The sequence below is a fragment of the Canis lupus genome (genome assembly GCF_048164855.1).
Source record: "Canis lupus baileyi chromosome 15 unlocalized genomic scaffold, mCanLup2.hap1 SUPER_15_unloc_2, whole genome shotgun sequence".
Lineage (NCBI taxonomy): Eukaryota > Metazoa > Chordata > Mammalia > Carnivora > Canidae > Canis > Canis lupus.
The window spans coordinates 298,675-314,164 of NW_027326421.1; the positions used below are offsets into that span (position 1 = coordinate 298,675).

The 15,490-nt window shown below is 42.6% G+C and overlaps 2 protein-coding genes across 2 annotated transcripts in view; one reads left to right on the top strand and one right to left on the bottom strand.

Annotated features, from left to right (window-relative positions):
- LOC140629504 (aldo-keto reductase family 1 member D1-like) overlaps nucleotides 1–15,490 on the top strand; it is a 343,573-nt gene that overhangs the window by 46,033 nt on the left and 282,050 nt on the right. The gene's annotated exons all lie outside the window — the stretch shown is intronic.
- The window catches only part of LOC140629499 (uncharacterized), a 33,372-nt gene continuing 21,737 nt past the window's right edge, over nucleotides 3,856–15,490 (bottom strand). The window contains exons 3-5 of the mRNA XM_072819017.1: nucleotides 6,503–6,696; nucleotides 5,849–5,908; nucleotides 3,856–4,971 (exon numbers count right to left, since the gene is read on the bottom strand). Coding sequence (XP_072675118.1) covers nucleotides 4,815–4,971; nucleotides 5,849–5,908; nucleotides 6,503–6,696 — 411 coding nt within the window. The 3' untranslated portion in view covers nucleotides 3,856–4,814. The remainder of the gene's footprint in view (nucleotides 4,972–5,848; nucleotides 5,909–6,502; nucleotides 6,697–15,490) is intronic.

A 15,490-nucleotide genomic window follows, 5' to 3' on the forward strand; every position in this document is an offset into this window, starting at 1 on the left:
TTGATTTTGTATCCTGCCATGCTACCAAATTGCTGTATGAGTTCTAGCAATCTTGGGGTGGAGGCTTTTGGGTTTTCTATGTAGAGTATCATGTCATCAGCGAAGAGGGAGAGTTTCACTTCTTTTTTGCCAATTTGAATGCCTTTAATGTCTTTTTGTTGCCTGATTGCTGAGGCTAGGACTTCCAATACTATGTTGAATAGCAGTGGTGAGAGTGGACATCCCTGTCTTGTTCCTGATCTTAGGGGAAAGGCTCCCATTGCTTCCCCATTGAGAATGATATTTGCTGTGGGCTTTTCGTAGATGGCTTTTAAGGTGTCGAGGAAAGTTCCTTCTATCCCTACACTCTGAAGAGTTTTGATCAGGAATGGATGCTGTATTTTGTCAAATGCTTTCTCTGCATCTAATGAGAGGATCATATGGTTCTTGGTTTTTCTCTTGCTGATATGATGAATCACATTGATTGTTTTACGAGTGTTGAACCAGCCTTGCGTCCCCGGGATAAATCCTACTTGGTCTTGGTGAATAATTTTCTTAATGTACTGTTGGATCCTATTGGCTCGTATCTTGTTGAGAATTTTTGCATCCATGTTCATCAGGGATATTGGTCTGTAATTCTCCTTTTTGGTGGAGTCTTTGTCCGGTTTTGGAATTAAGGTGATGCTGGCCTCATAGAACGAATTTGGAAGTACTCCATCTCTTTCTATCTTTCCAAACAGCTTTAGTAGAATAGGTATGGTTTCTTCTTTAAACGTTTGATAGAATTCCCCTGGGAAGCCATCTGGCCCTGGACTTTTGTGTCTTGGGAGGTTTTTGATGACTGCTTCAATTTCCTCCCTGGTTATTGGCCTGTTCAGGTTTTCTATTTCTTCCTGTTCCAGTTTTGGTAGTTTGTGGCTTTCCAGGAATGTGTCCATTTCTCCTAGATTGCCTAATTTATTGGCGTATAGCTGTTCATAATATGTTTTTAAAATCGTTTGTATTTCCTTGGTGTTGGTAGTGATCTCTCCTTTCTCATTCATGATTTTATTAATTTGAGTCTTTTCTCTCTTCTTTTTAATAAGGCTGGCTAATGGTTTATCTATCTTATTAATTCTTTCAAAGAACCAACTCCTGGTTCTGTTGATCTGTTCCACAGTTCTTCTGGTCTCAATTTCATTGAGTTTTGCTCGAATCTTAATTAACTCTCTTCTGCTGGGTGTAGGATCTATCTGCTGTTTTTTCTCTAGCTCCTTTATGTGTAAGGTTAGCTTTTGTATTTGAGTTCTTTCCAGTTTTTGAATGGATGCTTGTATCGCAATGTATTTCCCCCTTAGGACTGCTTTTGCTGCGTCGCAAAGATTTTGAATGGTTGTATCTTCATTCTCATTAGTTTCCATGAATCTTTTTAATTCTTCCTTAATTTCCTGGTTGACCCTTTCATCTTTTAGCAGGATGGTCCTTAACCTCCACGTGTTTGAGGTCCTTCCAAACTTCTTGTTGTGATTTAGTTCTAATTTCAAGGCATTATGGTCTGAGAATATGCAGGGGACGATCCCAATCTTTTGGTATCGGTTCAGACCCGATTTGTGACCCAGTATGTGGTCTATTCTGGAGAAAGTTCCATGTGCACTTGAGAAGAATGTGTATTCAGTTGAGTTTGGATGTAAAGTTCTGTGAATATCTGTGAAATCCATCTGGTCCAGTGTTTCATTTAAAGCTCTCATTTCTTTGGAGATGTGCTTAGAAGACCTATTGAGTATAGAAAGAGCTACATTGAAGTCACCAAGTATAAGTGTATTATTATCTAAGTATTTCTTCACTTTGGTTATTAATTAAGTATTTGGGAGCTCCCACATTTGGGGCATATATATTGAGGGTTGTTAAGTCCTCTTGTTGGATAGATCCTTTAAGTATGATATAGTGTCCCTCTTCATCTCTCACTACAGTCTTCGGGGTAAATTTTAGTTTGTCTGATATGAGGATGGCTACCCCTGCTTTCTTTTGAGGACCATTTGAATGGTAAATGGTTCTCCAACCTTTTATTTTCAGGCTGTAGGTGTCCTTCTGTCTAAAATGAGTCTCTTGTAGACAGCAAATAGATGGGTCCTGCTTTTTTATCCAGTCTGAAACCCTGCACCTTTGGATGGGGTTATTAAGCCCGTTCACGTTCAGAGTTACTATTGACAGATATGAGTTTAGTGTCATCATGATATCTATTCAGTCCTTGTTTTTGTGGATTGTTCCACTGAACTTCTTCTTAAAGGGGAATTTTAAGAGTCCCCCTTAAAATTTCTTGCAGAGCTGGTTTGGAGGTCACATATTCTTTCAGTTGCTGCCTGTCTTGGAAGCTCTTTATCTCTCCTTCCATTTTGAATGAGAGCCTTGCTGGATAAAGTATTCTTGGTTGCATGTTCTTTTCATTCAGGACCCTGAATATATCCTGCCAGCCCTTTCTGGCCTGCCAGGTCTCTGTGGAGAGGTCTGCTGTTACCCTAATACTCCTCCCCATAAAAGTCAGGGATTTCTTGTCTCTTGCTGCTTTAAGGATCTTCTCTTTATCTTTGGAATTCGCAAGCTTCACTATTAGATGTTGGGGTGTTGAACGGTTTTTATTGATTTTAGGGGGGGATCTCTCTATTTCCTGGATCTGAATGCCTGTTTCCCTTCCCAGATTAGGAAAGTTTTCAGCTAGGATTTGTTCAAATACATATTCTGGCCCTCTGGCCCTTTCGGCACCCTCGGGAACCCCAATTAAATGTAGGTTTTTCTTCCTCAGGCTGTCGTTTATTTCCCTTAATCTATCCTCATGGCCTTTTAATTGTTTGTCTCTTTTTTCTTCAGTTTCCCTCTTTGCCATCAATTTGTCTTCTATGTCACTCATTCGTTCTTCCACCTCGTTCACCCTCGTCGTTAGGATTTCTAGTTTGGATTGCATCTCATTCAATTGATTTTTAATTTCTGCCTGATTAGATCTAAATTCTGCAGTCATGAAGTCTCTTGAGTCTTTTATGCTTTTTTCTAGAGCCACCAGTAGCTGTATAATAGTGCTTCTGAGTTGGCTTTCTGACATTGAATTTAATCCAGATTTTGTAACTCTGTGGGAGAGAGGACTGTTTCTGATTCTTTCTTTTGAGGTGAATTGTTCCTTCTAGTCATTTTGCTCAGTGTGGAGTGGACAAAAACAAGTTATACTGGAAAAAGGAGCAAAAGAGAAAAAAAGAAGAAATAAAAAAGAATTAAAAAAGGGGGTTGGGAAACAACAGAAACAAACAGAAAAGAAAAAACAAGGGGGAGTATCCTCTGATTCTATATACTGTAAATCCCTCAACTTCCCCTAGAACTTTCCAGTGCTGCTTGGTCAATAACTTGGTTTCCCCTGTCCTTCCAGCTGGTCTTCTGGGGTAGGGGCCTGCTGTGCTGATTCTCAGGTGTGTGCTGCTGAGGGAGCTGCCCCGCCCCCTGCCAGGTGCCTGGCTCAGTGGGTGCTGTTTATCCAGTGAGGCCCCTGCCCAGTCCCAGGCACAGGGTGACACGAGGAGGAACAGCCACACTGGTGGCGGCCAGCTGTCCAGCCCTGGAGTCAGCTCCCGCAGTAACTACCGCAGCTCCCAGGCCACAGGGGCCTGGATGCTCTGGGGGTGGGGGGCGCCGATCGGCCCAGCTCGGGGCAGCCCAGTGGTAGGAGCGTCCTTGCTTTCCTGTACCCTCCCGGCCTCTGCCTGTCCTGGGGGGGGCGCCGGATCTTGAGCTGTGTCTCCCAGTGCCCTGGGCTCCAGGGCCTGTGACACTGTGAATGGACCTAAAGTACCACGATGTATAATTTAAAAGCATCAGAGTAAATTTTCTGCCGTTAACTTATCTTTTTTTTTAAATTTTTTTTTTATTATTATTCATTTATGATAGTCACACACAGAGAGAGAGAGAGGCAGAGACACAGGCAGAGGGAGAAGCAGGCTCCATGCACCGGGAGCCCGACGTGGGACTCGATCCTGACTCTCCAGGATCACGCCCTGGGCCAAAGGCAGGCGCCAAACCGCTGCGCCACCTAGGGATCCCTGCGCCACCTAGGGATCCCTCTTTTATTACAAATAAAATTCATAAGCCATTATAGAGGTTAAAGAAAAACAAAATATGGAAACAGCACAATGACGAGGAGGGAAGCCTCCATTGGGCTGCAGCCATCACGAGCCCCGTGGTAGGAGCTGGGGTGGCTCCTGAGGTGGTTCAGGGGGTTGTTCAGGGGTCGAAGCCAGTTGCTCCAGAGGCAGGTGGTGGCCCTGGCACTTTGGGGACCCCGACTGCAGGCTCCAGGGCCTACTCCTCCACCGGGTGACCAAGGGTGCAGGTGGCTCCTCATCAGGGTGGGGAATCATAGGTGCCAAAACCATGTGCATTGACTTGGACTCAGTAGCCAGCATCTCAGCTTGGGCCAAGCCCTCACCTCCAGCAGCCAGGACCGGCTCGGTCACCTCAGGCCCTGAAGGTGCCACAGGCCCCACAGTCGGAGCTGGGGTGGGCTCCTGAGGTGGGTTAGGGTGTTGCTCCGGGGCCGAAGCTGTAGCCCCAAGAAGACAAAGTATCATCACCAGGACGGACTTTCCACGTCCCTCACAAATCAAGGACACTCTTCCCACTGCTCAACGTGTGTGAGTACAAGAGCCCTGGGAGGTCTCCCCAGACTGAAGCCCGTGGGAATGGGGTGTGAGCCTACCCACTGCTCCCGGCCCACCTGCATGGAGGTTGGGTCTGTGTGGCCCACCCTGTCCCAAGCTTGGCCACCCCCAGTCCTCCTCATCCTCATCGTCTAATTCCACGAGCTCCAGGTAGCTGAATCATTCCAGGTAACGCTGGGCCCAGTTTTCCAGGTCTGAGCCTGGCATGTTGAGCCCCATGAATGCCAGAAGCTTCCTCAGGAAGAGAAATTCTGGTGGCTGATGAAAATCCTCCTGATAGTACTCCAGCCAGATGTCCAGGATGAAGGAGATGGCCCTGGGGAGGGACAGGTGGGCAGAGGCATCAGAAGACAGGGCTCCCTCACACCAAGGTGTCCCGGGGAAGCCCTGCAGGAATGGGGCCCCAGGCCTTCCGCTCAGGGCTGTCGGAGGCCAGTGCTGCTCCTTGTCCTGCCTGCCACAGGCCTGCTCACTGAGGAGGGGCTGGCACGAAGCCTCTGTGCATGGGAGCCCATGACTAGTGGTGTGACCATCACTGTCTTCCCTGGGGAAGCATGACTCCCTCCTCAGCCTGGCTCCCTGCCCACTTGCCCCTTGAATCCACTGGCAGGCGTCCGGGGAAGGGGGGTGTCTGGCCTGTCATTGCCCTCACTGCACACACTGTCGCTCTGGAAATGTCCGAGTGGGGAGGGTTTGGGCTCTGTGTCTTGCCAGGCCTTGCCAAGAGCTGCCCGGTACCGCCGCCTTCCCTCCTGTGGCTCAGCGCTGCCTCACTCACGAGGGGCCCCCAGGGGTTGTCCTTCCACTGACTGTAATCTCCCCCGGGGCGGGGGCCATCTGGTCCGTGAGCACTCACTGGCTCTCCTGAGCACCTGCTGTGCACCTGGGTCCAGGTGCCACCAGATTGGTGAGTGCGATGCTCCCCACACCCTCTGCTCTGGGTCCCAGGTGGGGGGAGACAGAGGACTTTGAAAGGGGCAGGCATGGAGAAGGACTTCATTAGGGCTCCCACAAAGCCCGCACCCCATCCACAGCTCTCTTTTCCTCTTTTCTCAAAGGACCCATTAGACCTTTACCTTGTCACAGGAATTGCAGATGTGTGGGGTGAGGGTCCAGCAGCCCCTCCAGGCCACAGCCCCCTCGCTGCCCTCTTGGAGAGGAAGGCCCTCCTGCATGAGCCAGAGCTCACTCACACTTTGCACTGCTCCACGGATCCCACGATGTCATCATTCAGATATTTGTTGCATCCATATCTAGAGGAGGGCAGGGGGGCATCACATGAAAGTTCCTGTGGACCCGACCTCTCCTCATAGCTGCTGTCACCCTCTGACCCTTGACTAGCCCGGAGCCCTGGGGGGCCATCCGCTCTGTGTGTGGGGCCACAGGCAGCCCCTGGAGAAGCGCCTGCACCTGCTGGGTCCTCCTGAATGCTTGAGGAATGAAAGGGCTCCGGCCAGGCCCATGGCCGACATCCGAGTGGGCCAGGGTGCCCCGGTGTCCCCGGGGTCCCCTACTCCGGTTGCCCCAGGACACAGACCCCAGATGGACTCTCAAACCTCCTTTTCCATGGGAAAACAGGCCAGCTCAAACCCTGGTGACGGTGGGGACGCGGCACAGGCTTCGTCATGGGGAGAGAACGACGACTGCTGAGCACAATCACAGCCCCTCTAGCCGACCTGCCACAGGCCTGGCCCCAGGGGCTTCCCTACAGGACCCAACAAGGCCCTGTGTGACTCAACTCCAGTCAGAGGAGCAGCCCCAGGGGCCGGGAAGTTCAGGAACATTCCCAAGACTCCCAACCAGTAGGTGGCCCATCCCCCTGGGCTGTGGAGGGTCAGGGTGCTCACTTTGCAAACAGCAGGTCCAGGATCTCTTCGGTGGTGCCAAATTCAGGATATGTTTCCATAAATTGAACAATGGAAAGGTCGTCCAAGCACAGCAAGGCGGGCACCAGTTCTTCTACCTGCTGCTCCAGCAGCTCCCTCCGGCTGGGGGTGGTCGGGAAGATCCGATTCTTTCTCAGGGCTGAGGCCCTTTCAGCCTGAGGTGGGACAGAGGGGACGTGCAGCCTGCACTGTAGCCTCCAGACCACCTGGCAGTTGGAGCGCAGACCAAAGCCCGAGCTCTCAGTGGCTGCGGGGGGCGGGGGGGGCAGGAGTGCCCACAGCAGGAACACGGGGCTTGACGCCTGCGGCTCAGTCACTTAGCATCTGACTCGGGTTGTGGCTCAGGTCATGGTCTCAGCATCCTGAGATCCCGCCCCTGGCAGGCTCTGCGCTTGGGGCAGAGTGTGCTTGAGGAGCCTGTGTCTCCCTCTTCTGCTCCCTGCTTCTCTGCCTGTCTCTTAAACAGACAAACTATCCAATAAAGAAATAATCTTAGAGGATAAATTTTCAAAAAAATTTGGATCAATACAAGGACCTAGTGGGAAAGATTAGTGTCCCAGGGCCGCTTGTCAGCTGAGTTTTGACAGCACCTCCCTGCATTAATGGCTTCACCCCTTGTCAAACCCCAAATCTTAAAACTTCTCTGTCATATTTTTAAAAATATTTTATTTATTTATTCATGAGAGACACACACACAGAGAGGCAAAGACACAGGGAGAGGGAGAAGCAGGCTCCACACAGGGAGCCCGATGTGGGACTCGATCCCAGGACCCAGGGATCACGACCTGAGCCAAAGGCAGTGGCTCAACCGCTCAGCCACCCAGGCATCCCATCTGCCATATTTTTTAAAGTAAAATTATTAGAGAAGGGATGAGCTTGGATATAGGGCAGACAAAGCTGTACAAAATAAAAGAGAACTTTTGAAAATACACCAAGGTAAGTTCTTCTCACATCCAACTAAATGTTTTGATATTTTACATGTCTCCTCCCACTACATCTTTATAAATCAAGCGACATTGATAATCCTTCATCTCAATTGTAAACTGACTCCCTGTCGAAGCATTTTCAAAAAATACAAGAACTTTCATAGTGGTGACATAGAATATCAAATGTCAAGTTGAATTTGAACACTATGTGCCTCGTAAGTGGAACTTCACAACAATATTCTAGGCTTGATTATTTATTAAGAGAACTTAGGATCCCATATAAGGCTAATGTTCTGGTCATTGCCCTACAAGTCATCACTACACTAATGTCCCTTTTTGCTCCAAAGTACATTTCAATGTGTGTGTGTGTGTGTGTGTGTGTGTATGCATATGTGTGTATGTATGTTAATATATAATTTTAAAAATCCAGTCAACCCTTAATTTACTCTTCATGATGATGTTAAGTTAAAATGAAAGGAATGTGGTCTGTTCTTGACTCTCAATGTGTTGCTATTTCATAGTTCCTAACACATTAATTGTACTGAAATGAGCTTCCCACATTACTTAAGAGGGCGAATATTTGGATCCAGATTACCTTAAAAATTTGCAAAATTTATAAAGGATATATAAAGCTTGTTAAAATAATTTGTAAATTATTATATTTCATAAAAATACAAATTCCAAAATAAAAATATAGGCTTGAAACTAGAAAATAGTGAAGAAACTTTTGTCTGCCTTGATACTTATAGTTAGAGAACATCAAGCCTGATATTGCTAGGACTAATAAACAGCTGGATCACCCAGCTGACTATTCCCTTTGAAAGGTTATCCTGACTTTGGAATGGCATGAGTCAGACTCTAAAGGAGAAGTGGTTCTGAGGACGTTCAGATATGAGCACCAAGAAGGTAATGAGCCTGGAAATCCTCTGATACACAGAAAAGTAATAAGAATTGGGGAAATTTTTAAATGAAAAAATTATGTGTATCCAACCTGAAACTATTTAAAAAGCTACCATCTAAAGAAAATTTATAAAGAGCCTCATTCAGTTTATGAAACAAAAATAGAAATGATGGCAGGGATTTTATGAGAAAGCACATTCTAATCAATCTAAGAAATAACATTCTAACAGCAATATTTTATTTTTGGAGTTAGTAGTTTATTATCCCCCAAATCAGATGAAGTTAGTGGAGTTGGCTTTCAGTGAATTTGTGCTCTTGGTGAGATGCTGGACTCAGAGAAGTATTGAGATTCCTTCCATTTCTAGGGTTTCTTTTTTAAGTACTGATACCACAAAAAGTGTTAATGAATTTCCATAATTCTCTCTAACTTTCAAATAAAGAACATATCAGGCTACATGATACCTACTTACCATTAATATTTTATATGTGTATCTTATTTTTTTTATTAAGGTTACAGACCAGAATATGTCATCTATCTCTATGTATGGAGATATAAAGATACATTCATATACTATATGTATCTATAGACCAGTATATGTCATCTATCTCTATCTATAGATAGATATGGTATGCAGCTATATCTATATCTACATATCTATATCTCCATACATAGAGATAGATGACATATTCTTTTTTTTTTTTTTAGATGGCATATTCCGGTCTATATCCTTAATGCCAGAAAAGCAGGATTAATTTATTCTGATAATTTTTTTGACTTTGGCAGACAATAAAGAATGACCTTAAAAAACATTAAATAAAAAAAAAATTAAATATCTCAAAAAATATAATAGAGAAAAATAAAAATAGCTCATTATTCCACTTCCCAGAGATAACCACTATTAATATGTTGGTTCATATTCTTTTCCCTCTTTCTGTTGATACAGACTAGTCAAAATATATTAGTGTCTTTTCACACACATGGAACAATACTATTAATACTAAAACTTTATGTTTTTCAAAGTATTTCTTGCCTCTACTTCCACATAGATTGATCTTCTTCTTTTGAGTGACTCTGTTGTATTCTATTCAATGAACCTAAGTTTATTTAACTGATATCCCAGTTGAATAAGGGGCTTGTTTTGAGACCTTAACTATTATAAATGATGCTGCATAATATTTATAACAATATTATCTTCATTACAAAGACTAATAAACATCTCTCAAGTACTTATGAGGTGCCAAACACTTTCTTACACACTTTATAGACATCATTTCATTTAATTCTCAAAGGACAGTGAAATCTAGACATGCTATGTAACTTGCCTAAGCTCACATATCTAGAAAGTAATGCCATTAGAAACGACAAACACTCACCATTTGCTTCGACGTGGATGGACCTGGAGGGTATTATGCTGAGTGAAATAAGTCAGTCAGTGAAGGACAAACATTATATGGTCTCATTCATTTGGGGAATATAAAAAAATGGTGAAAGGGAATAAAGGGGAAAGGAGAGAAAATGAGTGGGAAATATCAGAGAGGGAGACAGAACATGAGAGACTCCTAACTCTGGAAAGGAACAAGGGACAGTGGAAGGGGAGGTGGGTAGGGGGGATGGGGTGATGGGCACTGAGGGGGGCACTTGATGGGAGGAGCACTGGGTGTCATACTATATGTTGGCAAATCAAACTCCATTAAAATATATATATATATTTAAAAAAAGAAAGTAATGAAGTGGTAATTGCAACTCAGGTCTGTCTGATTCTAGAGCTAAAGCTCAACACTCACTCAGCAAATATTTCTGTGCATACATTTTTGTATGACTCGTGTTAGTACACACATGGTACATTTATAAACATAGTATCGCTGAGTCAAAGGTTATGCAATATTTGAACTTCAAGATGTATTTTCAAATTAATTTTCAAAAAGTTTTACCAATTAGCACTCATTATTGCAGAAAATCAGAGCACTACTTTCTCCATACTCTTGCCAGCATTGTGTAGTATTTGTCTTCCCCCCCATATGATAGACAAAATAATTAGTGTTATTAGTGTTGTTTCAATTTTCATTTCTTTAATAATTTACTGTTTTAGTAATAAAATGTATATATTTAAATATCATTCTTGTCATCAGCTGTTGCATTATACCTCATATGCCCATCATATCTGTTTTGGAGAAGTGGCATAAAATTCTCAAGGAAGTTTTTTTTTTTGTGCGTTTGTTTATGTGTGTGTGTGTGTGTGTGCATGCAGTACATTATTCATTCTCTGTATCACCACATATATCCAAATTCCTTGTTTTTTGTTTTTTTGTTTTTTGTTTTTCTGTTCTTTGGAATTTGTTTCTGGGTTAAGCACAGTCAGTTGCCATGCTGCCAGCAAGTTGCCATTATTCAATTCAACAATCAGTTAAGGTTTCTTTTTTTTTTTTTTTTAAGAATTGTATTTATTCATGAGAGACACACACACACAGAGAGAGAGAGAGAGGCAGAGACACAGGCAGAGAGAGAAGCAGGCTCCCTCAGGGAGCCCAACCCGGAACTTGATCCCGGGACTCAATCCCGGGACCCCAGGATCATTCCCTGGTCCAAAGGCAGCCGCCCAACCGCTGAGCCACCCAGGGATCCCTCAGTTAAGGTTTCAGGACTTGGGCAAGGTAACTGACTAGAGAGTAGGAACACACCATTTAAAGTTGCTTTTTTTCTCATAAAAATGATGGCAGTTATGGAAAGAGAGAAGAAAAACTTTTTGAAAACTAACGTGATATGAATTAATACATGTATACACACATGCATATGTACATGTTCTTTTAAAAGAGCGAAGAGTTCAAGGGAAAAATAACATTAAAAGAAGAGCTGTTCAAAAATTTTCTTAAATTTTAAAAGTCCTTCAGAAAATAAAAAGAGATTAAAGAATTTGAGGTCAAGAATTCTTAGAAATTAAGAAATCAACTCACCATTTACATTTCTTTTTTTTAAATAGATTTTCTTGAACAAATCTTTATTCACTTGCTGTGTGCCCTTTTTTTATAATAAATTTATTTTTTATTGGTGTTCAATTTACCAACATACAGACCATTTACATTTCTTTTAGAGTCCCTCTATAGGAGCACCTGAGTGGCTCATGGATGACCTTCTGCTTTTGGCTCGGGTCATGATCCTGTGATCCCAGGGCCTGGGATTGAGTTCTGGATGGGCCTCCCCATAGGGAGCCTGCTTCTCCCTCTGCCTGTGTCTCTGCCTCTCTCTCTGTGTCTCATGAATAAATAAACAAAGTCTTTAAAAAAATAAAATAAATAAATTCCCTCTATACACTCCAGCAAGTGTATATCGCATTGCAGAAAAATGCACCAGAGTCCAAATGCTACCAAGTCTAGGAAGCAGTCAGGGTTAACATTTATTCCAAGTGGAAAAACATGGCACTCAGCTACATCTAATGGCATGAAGATCAACTAAGGCACACAAAAGTACTTGTTTTTTGTAATCTATTCAAAGGTACAGCCGTTTGCTTTGCTTAGCATTCTCAAGACGATAGTTTTGTCAATGGTGATAAGAGTAAGTATGATTATGTTATAGAATTATCATCAATAAAAACAAAAGTGTCATAAATGGTATCCTTAAACTTGGAACCAATTAGCAGCACCTATAATCATTCTCCTTAATTATTCTCATTTTCTTAGAGGAGAAGAGAGGAGAACTTAATGTGTATCAGGTTAAGTGTTTCCTCCCTAAAGTTAAATACTTTTTTCTATAATAATCTCTAATGAATGCATGTTTGATATTTTATACTTCTTTTCTTTTGCATGAGCAGACCTACTGACGTTTTCCACCTTGTTCAAGCAAAAATGAAAAAGAATGCTAAGTCATTACAATGTGAAACTAGCCTATTTCTTTTTCTGAGTGTTACTTGGAAGAATGCATCTTGCTATAAAGCCAGTATTTTTTCTTCAATTAATATAAATAAGAAATGGGACAGATTAAGGGATTGGGTATGTGATTTATCTCTGGTCTGTAATTTGTTTAAAAAGCAACTCCTATTTCTTTTCTAACCTGTTCATTTCTCTCCTCTATGCAGCTTAAAAAAAAAAAAAAAGGAGAGCGACCACCTACATCCACACAATATCATGTCCCCAAAGCCAAACTTTAAAAAAAAAAAGGAAGCATCAGTAAAATATTTATTTAACTTTTCTGCTCTAACAGGCAAATGTAACACAAAAGGCAACAAAATCTACATTATGATTTCATGATTATTAATTTGAATATGAATGGAAATGTCCGATTCCAAAGCTGGTTTGAACTGCAAAAGTAATATACTGTGCTGTAAGTCATTTTTTTTCCTAATTATATGGTGAAATCATTAAAAAATAATGATTAACTTCACTCAAAATGACATTGTAAAGCTTGTAGAAATATAAAAGCAGAATCTTTACATATATGTGCATGTGTGTGTATATATATATATGTATTTCACTTTTAATTTATTTTTAATTATAGTCACAGAGAGAGAGAGAGAGGCAGAGACATAGGCAGAGGGAGAAGCAGGCTCCATGCACTGGGAGCCCGATGTGGGATTCGATCCCGGGTCTCCAGGATCGCGCCCTGGGCCAAAGGCAGGCGCCAAACCTCTGCCCCACCCAGGGATCCCTATATATTTCATTTTTTATCATAGTTCATACCGCAAAAATTTTAAGGAGATTGACTTTTATCTTAGAATTCCTATTGATAAGGAGGATAACTACCTAAAAACAAACTGACCAATCTACCAATGGAATACTACATATTAATTTCATTATTGGTTATGTACATTGTATTATGAACATGTTTTTTTTAATTTTTATTTATTTATGATAGTCACAGAGAGAGAAAGAGAGAGAGGCAGAGACACAGACAGAGGGAGAAGCAGGCTCCATGCACCGGGAGCCCGACGTGGGATTCGATCCCGGGTCTCCAGGATCGCGCCCTGGGCCAAAGGCAGGCGCCAAACCGCTGCGCCACCCAGGGATCCCTGAACATGTTTTTTCAATTGCAGAAATGTCTCCTTTACAATGAGCATTGTTTATTTGAAAAAAGAGAGATTAGACAATCTATAGCTAGAAAAAAAATGAGTGAGAAAAAATTTGTTTATTTTATGGTTTATATATCTGATTTATTTATTTATTATTTATTTCAGAGAGAGAGAGAGAGAGCATGAGCGATGGGAGTTGGTGAACAGAGGGAGAGGGAGGGAGGATCCCATGTGGAATCCTTGCTGAGCACAGAGCCTGTTCCGCAGCTCAATCCCAGGACCCAGAGATCATGAGCAGAAATCAAGAGCTGGATGCTTAACACACTGAGCTTGTTTACTTTACTCCATTATCCTATTATAATAGTAAATTACCACTACCTGTTCACATGTTATGGCAGAGAGTCTAACTCTTGAGTCCATTTTCTCTCCTACCTGGACACATAGCCCATACAGCATTCCCCAGCCTCCTCTGCAGCAAAATGTGTCTTGTAACTGAGAATAGACACGATATGATCCAAACCCAGGCCTAGTGATCCTCCATGTTCTTTCCCTCAATACAGCAATTCTGGAAGCTACATTGAAAACAGCAGGGCTGGGGCACTTGGGTGGCTCAGTCTGTTAAGTGTGGATTTCAGCTCAGATCTCAGGGTTGTAAGATCAAGCCCTGCATCAGGGTCCATGCAGGGTGTGGAACCTGCTTAAGATTCTCTCTTTCCCTCTATCCTCCCATGCCAAAAAAGAAAGAAAGAAAAGTAAAGAAAACAGTAGAGCCAAAATACGAAGACAGAACATGGGGGTGTGAATCACCACTTGGAGGAGAGCCCCTGACTGATAAGGAACATATGTTGCACAATTTACATGACAGAAAAACAACTATATTTTGCTAACTGTTGGGATTTCTGGACCTATCTATTATACACAATAATGTTATTTTTATTAATGCAAATTGCTCTTTCCCCTTTAGTCTATGAAGACTCACCAATGCATTTTACCTCAAATCGGTGCTGGTACTGTTTTTTGTTTGTTTGTTTGTTTGTTTTTTAAATTAGATTTTATTTATCTATTCGTGAGAGACACACAGATAGCGGCAGAGAGAGAAGCGGGTTCCCCACTGGGAGCTTGATGCTGGACTTGATCCTAGGACCTGAGGATCACACCTTGGGCCAAAGGCAGATGAGGCTCAATCACTGAGCCACCCAGGCATCCCATGACACTAGGTTTTATAACCAGAAAGAATTCAGTGTGGGAGATCAAGAGAAGCCATGTAAGTACCAGAGGAGCAACAGGCTGAAGAGAACACTGCTAGCTTCAAGTCCCAGTGCCTGGTACTATTCATTCATTAGTGAACAAATTGAAAAAGGTAGAAGAAAACTTTCAGACAACCTAGTTCTATGGAAAGACTGATGAACAGAGGAATTAAAATAGAGGTTTTTCCCATCTGAGAGATATGTAGAAGAGATTGTGGTATTTAAAAATGAAAAACCTCTAGTTTACTAACTAGAATTGAAATAAAAACTTTAAAAAAGAATACTATTTTGTATAATTGAAATTTGTTAAGAGAGTAGATCCAGTGTTCTCACCATAAGGGAAAAAACAAAACAAAAGCAGAACTACATGAGGTGATAGATATGTTAATTAGCTCACTGTGACAACCATTACAAAATACACACTTGATACAAAATATATCAAGTCCCTGAACACGCCCAATCTTGTCTGATCTCGGAAGCTAAACAGGTTCAGGCCTGGTTATAGTACTTGGATGGGAGACACATATATCAAAATACCACATTGTAGGGACCCCTGGGTGGGCAGCTGCCTTCGGCTCAGGTCATGACCCGGGGATCCCAAGATCGAATCCTGTATCGGGCTCCTGGAAGAGCCTGCTTCTCCCTCTGCCTGGGTCTCTGCCTCTCTCTCTCTCTCTGTGTCTTTCATGAATTAATAAATCTTAAAAAAAAATACAACAAAAAACCCAAATACCACATTGTACATCACAAATCTAAATGATTTTTATTTTTCAATTATACCTCCATTAACTTAGAAACAAAAATGAATGAATGAATGAATGAATGAATGAATATTATATGCCAATGCACATAAGTACTATAGCAGGTGCCCGTATC